This window comes from Callorhinus ursinus, unplaced genomic scaffold (genome assembly GCF_003265705.2).
Source record: "Callorhinus ursinus isolate GAN/ISIS: 27379988/994484 unplaced genomic scaffold, GSC_fseal_2.0 scaffold92, whole genome shotgun sequence".
NCBI classification, from domain to species: Eukaryota; Metazoa; Chordata; class Mammalia; order Carnivora; family Otariidae; genus Callorhinus; species Callorhinus ursinus.
The window spans coordinates 2,070,864-2,094,001 of NW_027397154.1; the positions used below are offsets into that span (position 1 = coordinate 2,070,864).

At 40.9% G+C, this 23,138-nt stretch overlaps 1 protein-coding gene across 10 annotated transcripts in view; it reads left to right on the forward strand.

Annotated features, from left to right (window-relative positions):
• The first annotated feature begins 587 nt into the window (after positions 1-587).
• The window catches only part of NUP210L (nucleoporin 210 like), an 82,793-nt gene continuing 60,242 nt past the window's right edge, over positions 588-23,138 (forward strand). For 8 of the 10 annotated variants that reach the window (XR_012376918.1, XR_012376920.1, XR_012376919.1 and 5 more), the window contains exons 1-11: positions 588-807; positions 2,060-2,196; positions 10,194-10,325; positions 11,231-11,324; positions 12,328-12,478; positions 14,037-14,169; positions 14,843-15,001; positions 19,069-19,137; positions 19,910-20,016; positions 20,667-20,807; positions 22,770-22,907. Coding sequence is in view for 7 of the 10 variants with exons in the window: in XM_073888513.1 (XP_073744614.1) it covers positions 620-807; positions 2,060-2,196; positions 10,194-10,325; positions 11,231-11,324; positions 12,328-12,478; positions 14,037-14,169; positions 14,843-15,001; positions 19,069-19,137; positions 19,910-20,016; positions 20,667-20,807; positions 22,770-22,907 (1,449 nt within the window). In the remaining 3 variants the exon portion in view is untranslated. Of the gene's footprint in view, positions 808-2,059; positions 2,197-9,942; positions 10,326-11,230; positions 11,325-12,327; positions 12,479-14,036; positions 14,170-14,842; positions 15,002-19,068; positions 19,138-19,909; positions 20,017-20,666; positions 20,808-22,769; positions 22,908-23,138 lie in introns of those variants that run through there. The other 2 variants (XM_025858798.2, XM_025858799.2) reach the window with 2 other exon arrangements.

Genomic DNA, 23,138 nt, shown 5'->3' on the forward strand with positions numbered 1-23,138 from the left:
ACTGAACGCGAGGCGTGCTCCGAGTGTCCGCCGAGACCGGCAGTGCGAGTGGGTAGCCCCGGCGCCTGTCTGGGAGACGCGGGTGCCGAGCATTTCGCGCGCTCCGGCCTGGAGGCTGGGCACGAGTGTGCCTTCCTCGTAGAAACGCCACAGCTTCGTTGGCCAAGTCCGGCTCTTTATACTGGGAAACTATATTTTTATATTTATATTTTATTACATTTTTATTCATACTGGGACTGGGAAATTTTTCATTTACCGGCACGGACCAATGCTGCTTGGAAATTACGGCAAAACAAATTTTTGGCTAGAAACCGAACACAAGGTAGGCAGCAGAAGAAATTAAACTGGGAGACGTTAGCACTTACTAGATGTTTTGCTTCTTTACTGTGGAAAAGATCTGCCGCCCGAGCAGTTCTTCGCAAGTTGCCCTCCGAGCGGCGAGCGCGCCTCGCGCCCAGTTACCACGCGCAGCCGCGGCAAGCGCTCCCCGGAGGAGCTCCCACAATTCCCAGCCAGGAGGAGGCCCCGCCTCCCGTGACGTCGCGCCCGCGGATTGGCCGGCGTTGGGGGCCCGGGCCTCGGCCGTGGTAGGGCGGGAACTGGAACCCGGGTGGTCGCCATGGCTGGCTTTGCCCGACGCGGCCGGCCGTTTGCCGGCTGGCCTGCGCCCGGCCTCCCGCTGCTGCTTCAGTGTCTGCTCGGGACCCTGGCCAACAAACTCAACGTGCCGCAGGTGTTGCTCCCCTTCGGCCGGGCGCCAGGCCGCGTGCCCTTCCTGCTGCAGGCGCAGCGGGGCTGCTACACCTGGTGAGGGGTGGGGTCCCCGGGGCGTCGCGCCCCCCTCGGCCCTGCACGCGTGGACGGGCTGGCCTCGACGAGGTGCCACCGCGGCGCCTTTCCTGTGGGGCGCCCCTGGAGCGGGAGGCGGTCCCCGCACGGCCTGAGGCGATGTCCCGGGGGCGCGGGCTTGGGGCTGGGGGGGGCTCCTTCCCGACGGAGAAGCTGGGGCTGTCGGGACGCCGCCCACGGCCTTGTGGGGTGAGTTCTTGCGCCCGCGCCTCGCCGCGGAGCGCGGAGACTCGCTTCAGGTGCAGGGGAGGCCTGTCTGGGGGAGAGCCTTGCCGCCCGTGCGAGGGGCTGCTGTGGAGCGTCGTCCACCCTGAGGGCAGGCGGCCCCGCCGCGTCACAGGCCGCACCGCCCCCGGTTTCCTCAGCGAGGCGGCAGGCTTGTGCAGGGCGAGAAGCCCGCTCCCGTTTTGCGGCGGTAAGGGCCTCGCCTGAGGAAGAGCCGGTGTGCTGCACGGCATCTCGCCAGCCGAGGCCAAAGCGCTCACTTTCGTGCTCTGGCACACGGGCCGAGGGGCAGGGCGAAGCCGACCCTGCTCCCCAGGGAGCCGATCGCGGGCTGGGCGCCGGGGCGCCGACCCGAGCCGAGGGCAGCCGCGTAATCGGCTGAGCCGCCCGGGCGCCCCACAGCATTTTTTAATTGTGTTTTGAGTTGTACGCACACCTCGTAACGGAGGCAGTTTTTGTGTCCTGGCAGCCCAGTTTTGAGACTGGACAAAACTCACCCCTCACAGTACGAGAAATGTGTCTCTCATTGTTGGAGACACAGCATCAGTCCGTTTTTTGTTGTTTCAAGATTTGATTGATTGATTGGAGAGAGAGCACGTGCGCATGCCCAGAGGGAGCGGCCGAGGCCGAAGCGGACCCCCGCGGAGCAGGGAGCGCGATGCGGGGCTCGATCCCAGGAGCCTGGGATCGGGACCGGAGCCGAAGGCGGACGCCCCACGACCGAGCCTCCCGGGCGCCCCTGCAGTCTTATTTTAAATATCGAGGGAGGACTCTAATACATGTGCAACACTGCACCAGGGCTCATTGGGAAAAGGTTCTGATCAGTCTCACTGAAATCTTGGGTCTCTAAGCATGGTCTCTAAAGAGTGTCATTTAGATACACCAGGTAATGTGTAACGCGGAAAAACTAAGAATCTGTGTTCTCCTGAAAGTTAATTTTAACCCACAGTCTTATTTCAAACTCTTAAGTATTTTATTTTGGCAGGCATTCCACCCATCATGATGCAGTAACTGTTGAGCCTTTATATGAAAATGGCACCTTATGTTCTCAAAAAGCTATGCTCATTGCTGAATCTACCCAACCGATACGCCTCAGCAGTATTATTCTTGCTCGAGAGATAGGTATGTTGAGAGAAAACACATTGTGAAATCATTCATCTAGAGTAGAATAATCTTGTATCTTTATACATGGTTAATACAAATGGTGTTGGCTTCAAATGATAAGTAGAAAAAAAGCAATCTGCAGAATAACCCTAATTGTGGCATCCCATTCTGTGACTTTTTTTTTTTTTAAGATTTTATTTATTTATTTGACACAGAGAGAACACAAGCAGGGGGAGCGGCAGAGGGAGAGGGAGAAGCAGACTCCCCACTGAGCAGGGAGCCCGATGTGGGGCTCGGTCCCAGGACCCTGGGACCATGACCTGAGCTGAAGGCAGGCGCTTAATGACTGAGCCACCCAGGTGCCCCCAACTTTTTTTTTTTTAAGATTTTATTTATTTATTTGAGAGAGAGAGAATGAGAGATAGAGAGCACAAGAGGGAAGAGGGTCAGAGGGAGAAGCAGACTCCCCGCTGAGCAGGGAGCCCGATGCGGGACTCGATCCCGGGACTCCAGGATCATGACCTGAGCCGAAGGCAGTCGTTTAACCAACTGAGCCACCCAGGCGCCCACCCAACTTTTTTTTTAAATATATCTGGTCCCTGGCGTGGTGCCTGATAAAGAGTAGAAACCCTAGTTTTTTTGAATCCTTGAAGAAAAGAAGGAATTATTTATTGGAACTAGCTTAGGTGTTAAGGTCTGAGGTGGGCCTTGAGTAAGGCAAAAGGAACTAAAAAAGCTAGTACTTCTTAAGGTGTGGTCTGTGAACCTGTGTCATCAGCAGCATCAGTATCACTTGGAATCCTAGAAATGTAAATCCTTGGAGTGCCTGGCTGGCTCAGTTGGTGGAGCATGCGACTCTTGATCTCTAGGTTGTAAGTTCGAGCCCCACCCTCGGTGTAGAGATTATTTAAATATAAAACCTCGAAGGGAAAAGAGTGTACTTGGTGACCTTTCCGAGTCGTTGGCCATGTGGGTTGGGGCAGCCTGAGTCGGGGGTCCTGTGCTGAGATGATTCAAAGCCTTGTTAAAAATGTTCGGGTTGGGGCGCCTGGGTGGCTCAGTTGGTTAAGCGACTGCCTTCAGCTCAGGTCATGATCTCAGGGTCCTGGGATCGAGCCCCGCATCGGGCTCCCTGCTTGGCGGGAAGCCTGCTTCTCCCTCTGACCCTCCCCCTGCTTGTGTTCCCTCTCTCGCTGTCTCTCTCTCTGTGTCAATTAAATAAATAAATAAAATCTTTAAAAAAAAAATGTTCGGGTCCCCATGAGGCCCTGCTCTACCCAACTTTACCAGATTTGGGTAGGAATGGAGTTCATGGGCTTCATCGTTTATAAAATTAGGATTGCTGATAAAAGAAGTAAAGCTTTGAAAACTTCGAGTTCTGTACCTGCTCATAATCATCATTGACCAGCTTTACTTGGAGTACAGATGGAATGTCATTTTGGCTGTAAATCTCAGCAGTCTCTGTTAGATGGGAACATGGAGCATTGCTGTACACTTGTAGATGTGTTGTTTCCTTTGTGGTGTGAATAAATGTAACTGTGAGATGCAAAAAAGAAAGAAAAATGTAAATTTTCAGACCCCATCTCAGTTCTACTGAATTAGAATCTCAGGAATGGGCCCAGGGAGTTAACAAGCTCTCCAGTGATTCTCATGCATTACTAAAGTCTGGAAGCACTGTACCAGTCTTTTTTAGATTAGAGCAGCTGGAGAAATCCTATTTGTATCCAAAATCAAAGCAAGGCTTTTTGTATCCCAGAGTTTCTGGCACTTCATTGCTACGTTGATAGGCTAGAAATACCTGTATAGTTTTATAAATATTTTGGTAAATGATACATCTGTTACTATGTTATTAAAGAGAAGTTAAAGTTGTTTGGTATACCATAGTTCATATGACTGAAGATGCCATCTAATATAAAGCGGTTTTTTTTTTTTTTTAACCTACCGCTAAGAAAAACATAGCCAACTAAACTATGCTTTTCTTCATTTAGAATTTCTATTTTAGGGGCGCCTGGGTGGCTCAGTCGCTAAGCGTCTGCCTTCGGCTCGGGTCATGATCCCAGAGTCCTGGGATCAGGCCCCTCATCGGGCTCCCTGCTCGGTGGGGAGCCTGCTTCTCCCTGCCCCGCTCCGCCTGCTTGTGTTCCTGCTCTCGCTATCTCTCTCTCTGTCAAATAAATAAATAAAATCTTAAAAAAAAAAGAACTTCTATTTTATACCTATAGAAGAACTAAGACTTAGATGGTTATTTTTATTATGTTTCACTCTCATGCCTAATAAAAAGGAAAATATAAATAAAATAAACTGGCTAAGATATTTCTAAAACTACCATAGTGGTTCTGTCTCAGATGAAATACTTTTTCACTGGGAATCATTAATGTCTGTGTTTATCCCCACAATATCTTCCTCTGTGCCAGTAAGACTGTTATGGATGCAGTATTTCTTAAAAGAATCAATTAAAAACAAAACATGTAAAAGCTGGGGCACCTGGCTGGCTCAGTTGGAAGAGTGTGTAACTTTTTACTTTCACATTCTCCACCAACTGGGCCAGCCAGTCACCCCAAGAGTGTGCAACTCTTGATCTCGGGGTTGTGAGTTTGAGCCCCACATTGGGTATAGAGATGACTTAAGTAAATAAAACTTAAATAAAACCCTAAAAACTATAATATTGGGCTCTTAAGTTAGCTTTGCAATTATATGGATGTGTTGTGGGGTTATTTTCTAGTTACGGAAAAGTGCCTGGCACATCTGAGTTACTACCCTTCCCACCCCGTCTTAATCATTTGATTCCCAGGAGATTAAAGAGTGTCACTATTGACCACCAGATTTTCTTCTTACTACTAATATCCATTCTACAAGTTTTGATGCTGGCCTTTTAATGTTCTCACATATGCAATCAATCACAACTATGTCGTGACTGCTGCCTGGCTGACAGCAAGTGAAAGATGTCATCAGTTATAAGATAAAACTCAATTTCAGAGATGTTAAAATATCCAAAAACTAACTGTCTTAGAATCAGTGAAATACGGTATGAGGACTCTCAAAGGTGAGGATATTTGAGGAACATGTCTTACAGGGCAGCTACAATAGATAAAGAAGTTCAGAAAAGAAGAATTGTATTGGTCACATGAGCAATTTTTTAATGTAATTACTTTTAACTACATGAATTCACTGTGATATCAGAAGATACATTTATACAATTGCTAGGAAAAATGTCAAATCTGGCTCTCAGCTTAATTTCATCTGACTTATAAGTATTCCAAAGTTAAGTATCTTTTAAATCAGCTTTCCCAATTTTGCTAGACTCTCAATAATAAATGCCAGTTTCAGTGTCCCACCAGGTAACATTCTCATCTGAGCGGAAAAGAACACTCTGAAAGGGGGAGGTGGGAGAGGGAGAGGACGTTGTGAAAGGGAAGCATATACCTTAGAGATTGTTCATTCGTTTGATGAATATTTATTGAAATGCCTAGTAACTATAAGGTGTCTGTAAAGATAGAAAGATTTAAGCACTCCATTGGTATTTAGGTACTTAGAATTTTATGATGTTTTTGTCGACACTGTAGTAAAGCAAATTAGTGGCTTTGATGGAGATGATGGATAGAAGTGATAAACTCTAGGGGGCTTGTTTTATTTGGTAAGAATGCTACATTTCTTTTGATTTTTGTTTTGCTTTGACCAGGTGCTACTTCATTTGGTAAAACCTTCAAAGAATATAAAAGGTTATATAGTGAAAAGTAAGCCTTTAATCTTTCTCCAGGAGAGAGCCACTTTTCTGTATCCTTCAGAGGCAGTCTGAATATATGAATATGCCCTTTTTCTAGTGGGAAATCTAGATTTTTAACCTTAGGTAAAGGACAAGTGGAGGAGTCTGGAGATGAAGGCATGATTTTAGCTCACATGGAAGAGGAAGAAAGCGTTTGAATAACTGGATGATTTTGGTGTGGGGTGAGAGGACTGTAGGGTGATCAGTACTTATTGTGGTGTGCTCAGCATGTTGTTGATGTTCCATAAATACTTACAGGTTGATTAGTTGCTACAGTGGATTATAATTGTATAAACAAGAGAGTTGATTTGGAAGCTAGGATAAGTACAAGAGTCGGGGAAGGCAGGAAATATTTGCCATTTCTGCTCCCTCTCTTTTGCTCCTGGCTCTGCATCCCTTTGGTTCTTGCAATACTGGTTTCATTCTCTTATTTTTTTCTTCCCTCTTCATCTCCCTGGATCAATTCTCATCCTCTCTATTTCATTCATTTTTCTTTCTTTATTACCTTGCTCCTGTGTGGACCTGAAGTATACCTGAAGTAATATGAACATGTAGATAAGAAAATTCATTATATTATTTAATAAAGTTATTCATTTTTTAAAAAGATTTTATTTATTTATTTGACAGAGAGAGAGACAGCAAAAGAGGGAACACAAGCAGGGGGAGTGAGAGAGGGAGAAGCAGGCTTCCTGCCGAGCAGGGAGCCCGATGCGGGGCTCAATCCCAGGCCTCCGGGATCACGACCCGAGCCGAAGGCAGCTGCTCAACCGACTGAGCCGCCCAGCCACTTACCTCTTTAGAGGTAAGTTGAGCACCTGGGTGGTTCAGTTGGTTAAGTGTCTGACTCTTGATTTTGGCTCAGGTCATGATCTCAGAGTTGTGAGATCGAGCCCCTGTCAGGCTCCGCATGGGTGTGGAGCCTGCTTAAGATTTTCTCTCTCTCTTCCTCTGCCTTTCCCCTTACCTTTCCTTGTCCAAAAAGAAAAAAAAAAAGAAACCTTAAAAATTAAAAAAAAGAGGTAAGTTGAAGGTATGATATTTCTCTTAATCACTCTAAATTCACCTATAGTTCATACAAGGTAATTTTTTTCTTTATGGTCGATGGCCATGTATTGAAAAGCTTATTGCTATTGAAGTGGTCAGATGGGTAGTCTTTATGTGCACAAGGCTTTTCATACTTTTATGTAAGGTCACAGCTACTTTTTTTTTTTAAAGATTTTATTTATTTATTCATGAGAGACAGAGGGAGAGAGAGAGAAGCAGAGGGAGAAGCAGGCTGCCAAGGAGCAGGGAGCCAGATGCGGGACTCGATCCCAGGACCGCGGGACCATGACCTGAGCCGAAGGCAGACGCTTAACATCTGAGCCTTCCAGGCGCCCAGGTCACAGCTACTTCTGTCCTATGATTGCCCTATGTATTTCTCCACAGAAGAAAAGTATTTAAGGGACACCTGGGTGGCTCAGTCGGTTAAGCGTCTGCCTTCGGCTCAGGTCATGATCCCAGGGTCCTGGGATCGAGTCCCACATCGGGCTCCTTGCTGAGCAGGGAGCCTGCTTCTCCCTCTGCCTGCCTCTGTCTCTCTCTCTGATAAATAAAATCTCTAAAAAAAAAAAAAAGAAAAGAAAAGTAATTTCCTGTTTAATTACTGTTAGATTATCCAGTGCCTAATTATCTAGTATATATTATGTGAGTTCACCCTTCCTTCCTTGGAACACTTCCTTAAATAGTATGTTTTACCAGCAGATCCCGTGAGATTTCAGCTTCTCTTGGTTCTTAATGATAGCTCCCATATTTTGGTCTTCATTTCTTTTTTTTTTTTTTAAGATTTTATTTCTTTATTTCACAGAGAGAGAGTGAGCATAAGCAGTGGGAGCGGCAGGCAGAGGGAGAAGCAGGCTCCCCGCTGAGCAAGGAGCCCGATGCGGGACTTGATCCCAGGACCCTGGGATCATGACCTGAGCTGAAGGCAGACTCTTCACCAACTGAGTCACCCAGGCTTCCCATTCTTCATTTCTTTTAACTTCAGGTTCTGTTCAATTAAATGTTAAGTAAAAGAAGTAATCAAGTAAATTTTTAAAATATTTTCTTTTAAAATAACTTTGAATTTACAGAAGCAATGCAAAGATAGTACAAAGAGTTCCCATATACTCTTCACCCAGTTTTCTTTAATATTCCACTAATGTCCTTTTTCTGGTCTAGGATTTAATTCAAGACACCACATTACTAAACTACATGATTGTGTTTGTGACTCTGACAGTTTCCACCCAGGCATCCCTTCTTTTATGGAATTTTTAAATGGAAGGAAAATGTTAATCAGGTAATATAGGCAAGTGCCCCTCAAAAAAGGCCAAGGAGCATCAAAATATGCTCTATTTCAGGCAAAGCTATACTACCTTTCACAAGAAACACAAAAACTGACTTAATCATCCTGAAACTATATTTACACTGGGGTTCAACAATTAAGTAAATACACTGTAGATACTGAGTGTCTGGTTTCTTGTTACCAGAGAAAGGAATTACACTGTGGTACAAGATTAGAACCAAAGATATCACTATGATTTCATGTTTACATTAATATATACACAGAAAAATAGATATAGAAATACAGGTATGTGTGTATACATGGTTAGTGTATATACATATACTTCTTAGCACTGTCTGCTGAGAGGGCCAAGGAACAGTGACACTACTAGCAACAAGAACACCAGCAGCAGATCTTGGTTTCTAAATATAGTTCTCTAACAAAAAGAACCAGGACTCTTTGAGGAAATAGCTGGGCGGGAGAAAATACAAGATGGGCCTGGCTCATCTTAGACTGCTAAAAAGTAAGGAAGTACTACAACTAATTACTTGCTTAAGATGGGGCAAGGCCAAAGGACACAGGAGTCAACCTGAAAGAGTTCCTAATGGCCAAAGCTAGAAAAACTGGAGTAACAAAATAAATTATGATAGTACTGGATTATAAACCAAAAATAAATATCCATGAGTCAATACTTACATAAATAATGAATGAATAAATAAATGAGAACTTGTTTGTAAGATGTAAGTTACCTTCTTTACAGAAGAATGCTATTAAAGTGTGGAAAGGATTAGGGAAATAGAAAATAGAAAATCAGAACTCCACAGTAGGGACGCCTGGGTGGCTCAGTTGGTGAAGCGTCTGCCCTCAGCTCAGGTCATGGTCCCAGGGTCCTGGGATCGAGCCCCTGCATTGGGCTCCCTGCTCAGCGGGAAGGCTGCTTCTCCCTCTGCCTGCTGTTCCCCCTGCTTGTGTGCACTCTCTCTCTCTCCCTGACAAATAAATAAATAAATATTTTTTAAAAAATAAAAATAAATAAAAATTCCATAAAAGCAGATCCACAGCTAGGAACAGAGTTTACCCTTGATGTCCATTGGTAATTTTGGGTATTGTAGTGGTAGTTACTTTGCTTTTGTTCTTGTAGATGAAGCTAAAAGTAAAAAATTTATAAGAATGAGACAGCTATGTAGGCAGTTCTCTAACACGTAGTAAATATAAGAGGTGGGGTTATTGTTAAAAGACAGTACAAAACAGTTTTTATTTCATCCTCATTTCATTCTATACTGTTTCTTTTTGTGTTTTCTGAAGTTCACTGTGGCTATATCCACCAGAACTCTGGTTGGGTCTAATACATTGTTCCCAGGCTTTTTAACCTCATAGAGAGAAAAATTTATTGCTAGGATTGACATATGGTTGTCACCCTTTTACTTTCTGAAACAAATACATTAAAAAAAATCTAATGCCATAATTTCATAAAAGAAAAAACTTTAATACCTCAAAGCTCAGATAGAATATAATAATAAAGTATATTCCTTTATTATTTTTTTAAGATTTTATTTTTAATCTCTCCACACAGTGTGGGGCTCAAACTCACAACCCCAAGATCAAGAGTTGCATGCTCCACTGACTGACCTAGCCAGGCACCCCTAAAATATATTCCTTCAAAGTGAATACATTTAATCTTATTACTCATTATGTTAAGATTCCTACCTTTCTCATTTTTCCATGGATGAATGAAAATATTATTATAGATCAGTGTTTGAGAACGACTGGTCTGTTGTTTTATAAACAGAGACTTTTGAATTTTTCATTATGCTCTTTTCTTCCACAGCTTGAAAGCAACTGTTAATAGTCTTTCTTTTTTATAATATAGAATAAGCTTTTGAGTGTTTGAGACATTTAATAGATTCATGACCTATTGAATTAAATTCTAAGTTTTTGGGTTCATCATAGTGACTGACCATGAACTACGCTGTGATGTTAAGGTTGATGTGATAGACAGCATTGAAATTATATCTCGAACCCGGGAACTCTATGTAGATGATTCACCACTGGAACTGATGGTGAGAGCACTGGATGCTGAAGGTAAGGGACTCAGAAGATTCAACAAAATTACCTAAAATAAAGTAATACTCCTTTGTGTTTAGTACTTGGAAAAAAAGCAACTTGAGAGATAAAAGTAGATTAGAAATAGTATTTATTTTTTTATATGAAGTTCATGTACACGAGGAATTGATAATTATGAGTATGGTTCAGTGTATTAGCTACATACTTTCATAAAATTTTTCTGCTACATTTAATTATTGGTTATCTCAGAAGTTTTCTTAAATATCCGGAGCTTCTGCTGATGGTCCCTAGATCAGCCATTAAGAACATTTGTTTGGAATTTATTACTAGCTCTGTTTTGGTCAGTTCACTTTCTATAGCCAGGGGAATTACGTGTAAACCTATGAAAAAATTTTATAATTTTATCTTTCTTGAGACAGATTTTATATTGCTTTTAGTGTACCATATTAATGTGTAATATGGTATTTAAAACATTTAAATTTATTGCCACTTTCTTTGTAAACCATTGTAAATAATTTTTTAAATCTGAAAAATAAATATTAGAAATATTCTGGAATCTAGTTTTCAGAAAAATTTTTGTTGAAGGGAATCGGGATTTAGGGATGCCTGTCAACCCTGAGGTAGACTATATAGTGACCTTTATGTAGAACGGTACAGAAAGAGTAGCATAACGTTTGTCAGCCAGAAGTTAATCAGCTTGAGTCTTTTCTGCATCAGAAAGTTTGTGTACCAACAGTACTTTTATTGTTTGTGTAGGGATCTTCCTGGTATATATGTTTTAAATTCTTAATGGTAGTGCTTCTATTTGTTAATGAAGGAGGCCTAAATATAATTTTCTAGGTAGGTTTCTCTTTCTTGTTAAAGATACCTGAATATTTTTGAATATGTGATTCTGCCCTGTCTGCTTTTGGCTTGCTTTATAGGAAATACTTTTAGTAGTTTGGCAGGGATGATGTTTGAGTGGAGCATTGCCCAGGATAACGAATCAGCAAGAGAAGAATTGTCTAGCAAAATTAGGTAACATTGAAACCAAACATAAACCATCTGATTTTGAAGGAGACATCTGCCTTTGGGTGGCACACTGAACAGCAGCTATTTGTATGGGCTTTGATAATCCTGCTGTCTGGACTTCTTTGGGACAGATAAATTTGCCAGGGGGAAATGTCTTTGATAGAATGACATGGTACGGGTGCAGGTACTTTTATGCTTGTTTAATTTGAACCACTGTAGAGGAATTCATGAGCTCAGGACTCTATAATTGTTCGAGCCAGGTGTGTCTTCTGGCAGTTTTGTTGTTTATGCTGTCGGCACATACTGGAATACAGTGAGTGGATGATACTATGAAATTTTGTCTTTAGTACTAAGAAATAACTCTCACATAGTCCCAGGTTTTAATACCACAACAGTTTTAGCCCGAAGCACATTAAAAATACTTTTGTTCTATCTAATCCTTATGGAAAACAGATTTTTTTTAATTTTTAATTTTTTTAATTTAATTTTTTTAAAAAGATTTTATTTATTTATTTGACAGAGAGACACAGCGAGAGAGGGAACACAAGCAGGGGGAGTGGGAGAGGGAGAAGCAGGCTTCCTGCTGAGCAGGGAGCCCAATGCGAGGCTCAATCCCAGGACCCTGGGATCATGATCCGAGCCCAAGGCAGATGCTTAACTGACTGAGCCACCCAGTCTCCCCAAAACAGATTTTTTTTAAAAGATTTTATTTATTTATTTGACAGAGAGAGAGAACATGAGCCGGGGGAGAAGCAGAGGGAGGGGGAGAAGCAGGCCCCCCGCTGAGCAGGGAACCTGATGTGGGGCTCAATCCCAGGACCCTGGGATCATGACCCAAGCCGAAGGCAGACACTTAACTGAGCCACCCAGGTGCCCATGGAAAACAAATTTTTGGACTTTTTACACTATATAGACATTGAAGAGACTATGTTTAAAGTCTCTTAGGGCATTTTGGAAGATGACTCATTACTTGATTGCACTAGAAACAAACTTTATTTTATCTCTTAAGGATTCTGAAATACTCCGAAGCAGAATATTCTCCCCCAGTGTATATAGCTGAGATGGAAAAAGAAGAGAAACAAGGAGATATGATTTTGGTGTCTGGGATCAGAACTGGTGCTGCTGTTGTAAAAGTTCGAATTTATGAGCCATTCTATAAGGTAAGAAGTTTGTGCCATAAACTTTCAAACTTTTGTTTAAGGGCCTTTTCCGTGGAAAATACTATTCCTTATATTTATTTATAGTAGAAGCCCTTTAACCTGATATGATTTGGGTCAATAGTTGGTGATTTAATCGAAAAGTCATTTGAAGTAGGTAGACATAAAAAAAACTTGTCTTCATTAAGCCTATTACTGCCTAAGTATAATTACACATACACCTGGTGTTTCTCTTAAAATGGGTAAGTGTAGTTTGTTCACCCGTCCTTTGGTGTAGGCCCAAGATGTTTCCTTGACCATGAGCTCACGGATTAGAAACATGTATGCTCACGCTTACACCTGTTGCAGCTCCTACTTTCTTTTTCTTTTTCTTTTTTTTTTTTTTTAAGATTTTATTTATTTATTTGAGACACAGAGATACAGAGAGAGAAAGCATGAGCAGGGAGAGAGGCAGAGGGAGAAGCAGGCTCCTCGCTGAGCCAGGAGCCCAATGTGGGGCTTGATCCCAGGACCCTGGGGTCATGACCGGAGCCGAAGGCAGACGCTTAACCATCTGAGTCACCCAGGCGCCCCTCTATTTGTTTTCATTTTTCATTTCATTTTATAGTCAAGTGAAAAATTAGACATGTGTGAAGCAATTTGAGTACAGAATTCTATATTTTTCAAGGATTTTTCCATAATCTTTTACATTTTTCACCTACACCTGACTTTGCTAGCTGTACATTTTAGCAGCTTGCTTTGGCCTTCTTTTCAAAACATTTAAATTTTTTGTAGAAACAACAGCTCTCTTCGCACTTGTGGTTTATTTTTTAAGGTAATTATAATTAAAAGTGCAAATGGCATAAGTAGGTTTCAGAAAAATCAGTGTCTTTTGGTGAGTGTCTAATTCAAATATCAGGGACGTGGTGTGGACATCATAGAGAAAGCCTACCAGCCTTGTGTCGGGTCAGTCTTCACAACAATCAAGGTGTTCAGCAAGGGTAGAGAGTAGTGGGAAGGGAATTCACTGGAGGCTGGTCAGAAGAATTTCTGTGGCATTCAGTTAAGTCTTCCCTCGCATTTCTACATATGTGCCTTTTTATTTACCAACTCTTCTGCTTTAGGAGTCTTGTCATTTTCTATTCTTCATTTGAGTGACTTAGAAAGTCAGTATGGTATTAAGATTCATAGTCACTTTTTAAGGCTAACTGAAATTATGATTTGTGATTAGGAAAGCATTTTTTTTTAATATGGTTTCTTTTTTTTTAAGCTTTTATTTATTTATTTATTTGAGAGAGAGAATGAGAGAGAGAGAGAGCATGAGAGGGGGGATGGTCAGAGGGAGAAGCAGACTCCCTGCTGAGCAGGGAGCCCGATGCGGGACTCGATCCCGGGACTCCGGGATCATGACCTGAGCCGAAGGCAGTCGCTTAACCAACTGAGCCACCCAGGTGCCCAGGAAAGCATTTTTAAATCTCTATAAGATATTTTAAAAGAGACTTATAAGAAGTAAAGTTTTAACAAGGAAGATGACCTTCAAGATTTTGGCTATGGAACCTAGTTTTTTTCCTTCCTCTTCTAGAAAGTGGCAGCAGCACTGATACGTCTGCTAGTTTTGGAGAATATATTTCTTATACCATCCCATGATATTTATCTCTTAGTAGGAGCATATATTAAATACCGAGTTGCAAAAATGGTGCAGGGAAGAATGACAGGTAAGGTGATTTATCTTTTCCTAAGCCTAACATTTCCCAAATCCTTCTGCTGACAATAAGAGAAGCAACTCCACCTTATGTATACAAATACGTCTTTGTGTTTTTAGATTTTGTGATAAAGTATTCCTTAATTGCTATACTTGAGATAACATTGGACAGAGATAGTCCCCAGGTCTTGAACAGGCTAATGCTTAGCGTCACTGCCACCAAATATTTAGTAGATTTTATAGGGCAAGTGAGGAAACCTTACCAGAAGGGACTTGAATGATCTTTGCAAAAGTTGTTTCTTGAGAAACTCAGTTCATTAATTGAAAACTTAACACTCTGTTGACCCTAGAAGTTCCACTGAGTTTATAAAGTGGGCATTGGCTCCAATAGCATTAGTCCTTTCCTTCCTTACTTAGTGGGGATCCTTCTTACTACTTTCAGTTCACTGGTTTTTAAGAATACAAGCAATACCAACGATAAACTCACATAGTACCCCCCCAAATGGCTGTGTCAAAATTCATCATAGTGTGAAGGAAAGTATAAGCAGATCATACTCTTATTTAGCCCTGCTTATAATCCAACAATACAATCCAATCCTTTTATAATCCAACAATACACTGTTGTCTTTTACAACTATGTAAAAGTGGCTGTTCTTGTTACATTTATGTATCTTTATGTCTTACAGAGGTGGGATTTCCCCTAGAACACTATACACTGGAATTGCAAGACCACAGAGTTGCATGTAATTGGTCTCTTTCTGGGAAAGTGGCTTTACTGGATGAGAAAAGAGCTATGGTGACTGCTGTCCAACTGGGCCAAACTAACCTTGTCTTTGTCCATAAAAGTATCCTTTTCAAGTTTTAGCTGTCAATCTATGTTTCCTTGAGCATGTGAGACATGTTCCTTGGTAAAGTAATTTGCTAAGATTATACTTATTTTGTATCGGCTTTATTTTTAACAAAGGACTATAAATTATTATAGTCATAATTTCTAACAGAGGGTAGGTGGGGAAAAGAATAGTTGGAACTTGGTTTCAATGCGTATTTGCAACCCCGATTAAATTATAAAGAGACTGGGGAAAACAGCTTGAAGAAACTTGGGTGGATTTTATTTAATTTGTTCTTTCCCATTTCCACATGAATAATTGAGAAAAGATGGTATGGTATTGTCTGCAGTAGATGCTTAATTAATATTTGTTAAATTGAGTTGAGAATAATTTTTAAAAATTGACTAAACCTGCTCTGTAAGGACTGAACAAAAAAAGAGATTTAGAGCTCTGTTATAGTCAAAGAAAACAAAACAGAATGAAGATTTAAACTCCAGAAAATTGAAATGTTTGGACTCCATTTCTCAATGTTTGATTTTGAAATATTTCCTATTTTTGAATATTTGAACCTGAAAGAAATTAATTCATTTAGCAAATATCTATTATAATCCTACAATATCCTCAGCATTGCTCTGAGTGCTGGGGATGTGGACTGCTATTTTACTCAGAGTAGTTAGGGAAGTCTTTTTTGATAAGGCAGCACTGCAGCAGTGGGTCCTGCAGACGCCTGGGTGAAAGAGCTCCAGAAAGAGGGAATAGCAATTGCCAAGGTTGTGAAGCAGGAGCATGTCTGGCGTGTTTAAAGATGGGGAAAGAAAGCACTGAGGCTGAAGTGCCAAAAATCAGGGGAAAGAAGGAGAGGTGGTAGAGTAGGGGAGGGAGTAAGTTGTGTGGCACCTAGTAGGCTAGAAAAGTACGGTATTCCTTGTATAATCATATTAGTTAGCTATTTATATTACTTGTCTAAACATATTAAGGAGGGTTTTTAGTCCAAAGTTGTTTGTTTCTTAGTCATTTTAAGGTGCATAGGACATTGGTCAACAGATACAATATAATACCTACAAAACTAAGTCATTCAATATTTGAGCCCCAGCTGTGTGTGAGGTACTTCCCTGAATTCCCCAGGCAGACTTATACGACCTTTTTTTTTCCATATTCTCAGTTCATATTGTTATTTATTCCAAAGTAGTAGATATTAAAATATATTTATCTATTTATATGTCTTCTTGAGGATATGGATGGTGACTATTCATAATTTCTTCCAGCACCATAATGTCTTCCAGCACCAGCACTGAATGGTGGGAACTGTTCGTAGAGATTGGGTAAATAACAAGAGAAGCAGCAGGTTTAAGGAAAAAGAAAACTAGATTAGTTTTTCACAAGTTAACCTGAAGTACCTGTGGGATAGACATGCCAACAGATATTTTTATTTTTTTAAAGATTTTATTTTATTTATTTGAGAGCGAGAGAGCTCATGCCCAGGAGACCACGAAGGAGGGGGGAGGGACAGAGGGCCTGGATCATGACCTGAGTGAAGGCAGACACTTAACTGAGCCACTCAGGTGCCCCCAGCAGATATTTTTACTGTGCATCTGGAGGAGAAAGATTCAGGATAAAGATAGATATTTGAGAGATCAGTTTATAGATAGGTGATCGTGGAAGCTGTTGTAGACAAAAATCACTTAGGGAGAGCATATAGAATGAGAGGAGAGGAGGACCAAAGACTGTGTATCGCCAGCTTTTAAGGTTCATACAGAAAAAGAGGAATTTTTTTTTCAAGATTTTATTTATTTGAGAGAAAGAGAATGAGTAGGGGGGAGAGGGGCAGAGGCAGAGGGAGAGAATCTTAAGCAGACTCCACACTGAGTGCAGAGCCCACGCGGCGGGGCTCAGTCTCATGACCCTGCAATCATGACCTGAGCCGAAATCAAGAGTTGGGCACTTAACCTACTGAGCCACTCAGGCGCCCCAAGATGAAGAACTTTTTTAAGAGAAGAGAAACTTGAACATGTCTGTAAGTAAACAGAGAGAGAGCAGAGATATGGGAGAAAGGAGGGTCAGTTGGTGGAACAAGGTTTCTGAGGGGCAAGAGAAAATGAGATGCAGAACAGGTGAAAGGATTAGGTGGAAGATCTCTTATTCTGACAAAGGAGGAATGAATTAGTTTAGAGATCTATCCAGATCTGCTTCCTCATCTGTAAAGTGGAGGGAATGTTGTATCTCTGAATTTCCTTCTAGCTCTTACATTTTATGAATGTTATATTAGAGTACATATCAGAACCAAACCTACGTTGGCACAGAGGTGCCTGTACAGTCTCTAAAAGATTTGCTTTAATGACTAGATAAAAGTAATTTTTAATTGATATATCAATTGTATATATATCAATAGCTCATTTGGAATATTGAGGCAGTTTTGAAAGTTTGATCCCTCAAGTGGATTAAATATTATTTTATTTCCATTATCACGATGGATTACTGTAGTGATAAATTGTAATCTCGCACATGACTGAATTACTATAACTCTTAAATTAGTGTACTTTGAGTATTTTCTTTTTTTTTAAGATTTTATTTATTTATTTGACAGAGACAGACAGCTAGAGAGGGAACACAAGCAGGGGGAGCTGCAGAGGGAGAAGCAGGCTCCCCACTGAGCAGGGAGCCTGACAGTGGGGCTCGATCCCAGGACGCTGGGATCATGACCTGAGCCGAAGGCAGATGCTTAACGACTGAGGCACCCGGGCGCCCCTGAATGAGTGTTTTCTGTTCAGTCATCTCAGTTATATATTTCTTCTTAGCTTTTGGGTGTAGTATATTTTGGAGAGGAAAGTATATTCCTAGTTAGATTCTGTATAGGACAATAACAATAAGTTTGTATTTTTGCTAGAATTTAACTGAAGGGATAGTGGGTAATATGGACTATAAGTGACTAGAAGTATCTTTCATGACAAAGAGAAAACATTTTGGTAATAAAGATTTACCATAGATAATGGAAAATCAACTAGTGATTTTTTTTTTTTTAAGATTGTATTTATTTGACAGAGAGACACAGCGAGAGAGGGAATACAAGCAGGGGGAGTGGGAGAGGGAGAAATAGGCTTCCTGCCGAGCAGGGAGCCCGATGCGGGGCTCGATCCTGGGACCCTGGGATCATGACCTGAGCCAAAGGCAGATGCTTAATGACTGAGCCACCCAGGCGCCCCTAGTGATTTTTTTTTTTAAGATATTTATTTATTTGTTTGACAGAGACACAGCGAGAGAGGGAACACGAGCAGGGGGGTAGGAGAGGGAGAAGCAGGTTTCCCACAGAGCAGGGAGCCCGATGCGGGGCTCTATCCCAGGACCCTGGGATCACGACCTGAGCCGAAGGCAGACGCCTAACGACTGAGCCACCCAGGCGCCCCATCGACTAGTGATTTTTAAAACTGTTTGCAGAGCCCAAGGCAAATTGCTGGGCTGGATGGCAAGTCATACCCCTCCTCCCTCTTCATCACCACTGTTCATTTCTTTTTTTTTTTTTTAAGATTTTATGTATGTATGTATGTATGTATTTGAGAGAGAGAGAAAGAAACAGGATGGGGGGGGGGGGGGGGGGGGGGGGGGAAGCAGGCTCCCCACTGAGCCAGGAGCCCGATGTGGGATTCAATCCCAGGACTCCAGGATCATGACCTGAGCCAAAGGCAGTTGCTTAACCAACTGAGCCACCCAGGCATCCACCACTGTTCATTTCAACAGCCAGAGTGATGCTACTTTGTCCTGCTTTCCATAATGGGCCCCTTATATAAGAATTTACTTGGAGGAAGAGTTCTACAGCTAAATGAATATTAAAAGCATGGAACATGATCTTTTTTCTATCTTTCCATTTTCCTTAAATTTGAAATTCAAGAATACCTGATTCCTATTATGACTGAGTCCCTCAGACTTTTCTCAGAAGTGTACACATTTAAGTTTTTGCTTTCCAAAGGATAATAAAAGATAGGATTTTTGTTTGTTTCTGTTTGTGCATTTATTATTTTTTTTCTTTGGTAGCTCACATTTCTTTTTTCACCCAACTCTGGTTCATATGATTTCCTTAAACAAAAATTAAGATGTCCATATGCGTTCTGTGTCTGGACTCCCAAATTGCACCATATATGTTGTAGAGCCTGGATTTTTAGGTATTTATTTTTTAGAGACGGGGGGAAAGAGGAGCAGAGGGAGAGGGAGAGAGAGAATCTTAAGCAGGCTCCACGCCCAGCACGGAGCCCAATTTGAGCCTTGATCTCACGACCCTGAGATCATGACTTGAGCTGAAATCAAGAATCATTTGCCCAATCGACAGAGCCACCTAGGCACCCCTGGATTTTAGGTATTTTTAGAGACTGATTTTCAGAAAGCTGAACAGCTTAAACTATTTCATTAAAATGAGTGCATTAGAAACCAGAGTGCTTCTTGAACCTTTAAATTTAACCTTCCTTTGACATGTTTTCTCACATTGTTATGGTTCCATGCTGTCTGCAAGAGTGAAGCATCTTGAAACAGATTGTGAAAAAATATGAAGACCCATGTGATACAATGTTAGGTTAGAAAAAGAGACTTTATACAAAGAAAAAAGAATACTAATGTCCTTAGGTCATATGAAACTGGTCTGACTGAAAGAAGCTCAAATCTTGCCTGACACATTAAGAATGAGCAATATTGTGATTTGTTTTGTATACAGATGTAAGTGAGAATGTTTCTTTATACCTGAGATGAACTAAATTAAGCCAGAATCTTTAGAATCCCAAATTACTCAATTTGATGGAGGGAACTGAAGGATCAGCTTTGGAAACCATCTCCATCTATTAGCAAGTTTTGCTCACTGAATAGTTTTTATAAGTTTGTATTTTTTAATCATTGTAGAAAATGAATGGCCTCTTCTGATATTTTTGTTTCTTGATTTGTGTATAGGTTTCACAGTTCAACCTGGAGACCGATGGAGTCTAGAGGTGGGACAGGTGTATGTCATTACAGTAGAAGTATTTGATAAAAGCAGTACAAAGGTCTATATTTCAGATGTGAGTGTCTCTTTTGTATTTTTCTAGCCCCGTGTATGGATAACTTCTTGAGTGGGCCACCCTTTCTGGCTAGGAAAGCTTTTTTTCTTTTGCTTCCAGACTTTACTTTTAAAGTTACTACTTTATTATGATTATTAAATAGTTCTGTCCTTGAGGAAAACTAAACTGGAAGTAAAATATATAATTTGGTCAGAATTATATAAAAGAGTTGAAGAGAAGGCCAAAATACTTTGGAGGATGTCTCATTCTAGGACTCCCTCGGAGCTGGTCACCTGTGTGGCAGTGGTGCAAGGAACAGTGGAGTCCCAGACGACAGTGCTGCACTCACCCTCCAGTGCCCTTTTGGGTTTTTTTCCCTGAAAAATGTCAATTTATGGAATGGCAAAAATTATACCAAAATTTATATAAACTTTGACTCTGTTTTTGATCACTTGCCATTAAGTGGATCTCTCAAGTACCATTTTAAAATTACATCTTTCCAATTTAGGATCTCCATGAGGAGAGCTAACATTTTGTTTTTATTTATCCCCAGAGTGCATAGCCACAGTTTTTATTTATTTATTTTTTAATGCTTTGGGATTAAGATGGCTTTAGGGGAAAAACAAACAAACATCTCCTCAGTTTTGTGTTGCTATTGGGCTGATTTTCAGAATCTCAGGATTATGTACCAGTTCCTAAGGGAGTACTTTGAAGAGCAGGTCACTACTGTGAATGGATCTTACCATGTAGTAAAAGCCCTGAAAAGTGGTGTTGTGGTGATAAATGCATCCCTGACTTCCATCATTCACCAGGTAGGAATTAAAAGGACAGTCTTTGAATCCCAAGAACACTGATGGGGCTTGGTTGACTTGTTGATTTGTAGGCAGATACATGGCATATTCCACCTCTATCTTTCATAAAAATGAAAAAGAAACTGATAAACAGTATACTTTGTAGTTTATACCTGTACAGATTTTCTGTTGCAATCTTTGTTATTGCTAATGTCTACATTTGTGGTCATTGTGTATATATACCATTTGAAGTTCCTTTAAAAAATTATTTCATGTGCACATTTCCACGTGTTGTCAGGCTTGTACATAGAGTACTTTCTAGTCTGAAAATCCAAAGGGTTAATATATCAAGTTAACCATGCCATTAACAATGAACTTTTTGCATTATTTCCGTTTTTCACTCTTGTAAATGCCATAACTAAGTTTCTTTGTACAATTATTTTTCTTTTGGTTAATTTTCATATGGTATAATGTCAGAAATGGAATTACTGGGTAAAAGGATAAAGTATGAATCTGTTTCTGCTGTCTCTAAAATGCATGAGTTTCTGGTTTTTAATAGCCTGCCAAATTACTTCCATCTCCCAGACTTCCTTTTTCTCCATGGATCCTTTCATCTGGTTGTTTAAGATAAAACCCCAAGGGTAGTCCTTCCTTCCCATCACCTGCTACATTCAATTCAGTACAATATCAAATGCCATGTCAGTTCTGAATATCTCTCAAACCCATTTCTTAGTATCCCCACAGTGTCTTTTTTTTTTTTTAAGATTTTATTTATCTATTAGAGAATGAGAGAGAGAGAACATGAGCGGGGGTGAGGGGCAGAGAGAGAAGCAGACTCCCTGCTGAGCAGGGAGCCTGATGTGGGGCTCAATCCCAGGGCCCCAGGATCATGACCTGAGCTGAAGGCAGACACTTAACCAACTGAGTCACCCAGATGCCCCAAGAAATGAACAAATTTCTGTATATTGATTTTGTATTCTGCAACTTTACTGAATTCATTTATCAATTCTGGCATTTTTTTGTTGGAATCTTTCGAGTTTTCAGTATATAGTATCATGTCATCTGCAAACAGTGAAAGTTTTACTTCTTCCTTACCAATTTTGATGCCTTTTATTTCTTTTTGTTGTCTGATTGCTGTGGCTATGACTTCTAATACTATATTGAATAAAAGTGGTGAGAGGGGTACCTGGGTGGTTCAGATGGTTAAATGTCTGCCTTTGGCTCAGATCATGATCTCAGGGTCCTGGGATCAAGCCCTGCCTTGGGCTTCCTGCTTGGTGGGGAGCCTGCTTCCCTCTCTCCCTCTGCTGCTCCCCCTGCTTGTGCTCTCTTGCTCGCACTCTCCTGCTCGTGCTCTCTCTCAGATAAATAAATAAAACCTTGAAAAAAAAAGTGGTGAGAGTAGACATCCTGGTCTTGTTCCTGACCTTAGGGGAAAAGTTCTCATTTTTCCCCATTAAGGATGATGTTAGCTGTGGGTTTTTCATAAACAACCTTTATTATGTTGAGGTATGTTCCCTCCAAACGCACTTTGTTGAGGGTTTTTATCATGAATGGATATTGTACTTTTTCAAATGCTTTTTCTGTGTCTATTGAAATGATCATATGTTTTTTTTTTTTAAGATTTTATTTATTTATTTGAGAGAGAGGAAATGAAGGGCTGGGGGAGAAGAATCCTTAAGCAGACTCTCCGCTGAGCATGGGGCTTGACGTGGGGCTCAATCACACCACCCTAAGATTATGACCTGGCTGAAATCAAGAGTCAGACACTTAACTGACTGAGCTACCCGGGCACCCCTCATTATTACTGAACTATAGTAGCTGTGTTTCTTTAATGAATAGGAACATTTATTTACTTCTTTTATAGAAAGGAACTGGTTGAGTAATTCATTAGCACACCATTTTGTTGTTGCTTTGAATATAAATGGATTATAAAAACAGTCCTTATAAATCTGTTTTGCTCCTTTTTTCCTGCTCTTATAGAATAAAAGTACTCAGCCTATAAAATTTCCAATCATACATCAGCAAGAAGTGAAGATTTATTTTCCCATCAAGCTTATACCCAGCTTTCTGGCATTTCCTCATCATCCTATGGGAATATTATATCGGTATAAAGTACAGGTATGGTGTCCTATTATATGAGGATTTACAAAGAGATAAGTCAGTTTCTCTGTTAATTTATTGAAATTTGGTTAATGTTAATTTTTTAAATAATTTTTATTGTTATGTTAATCACCGTACATTACATCATTAGTTTTTGATGTAGTGTTCCATGATTCATTGTTTGTGCATAACACCCAGTGCTCCACGCAGAATGTGCCCTCTTTAATACCCATCACCAGGCTAACCCAT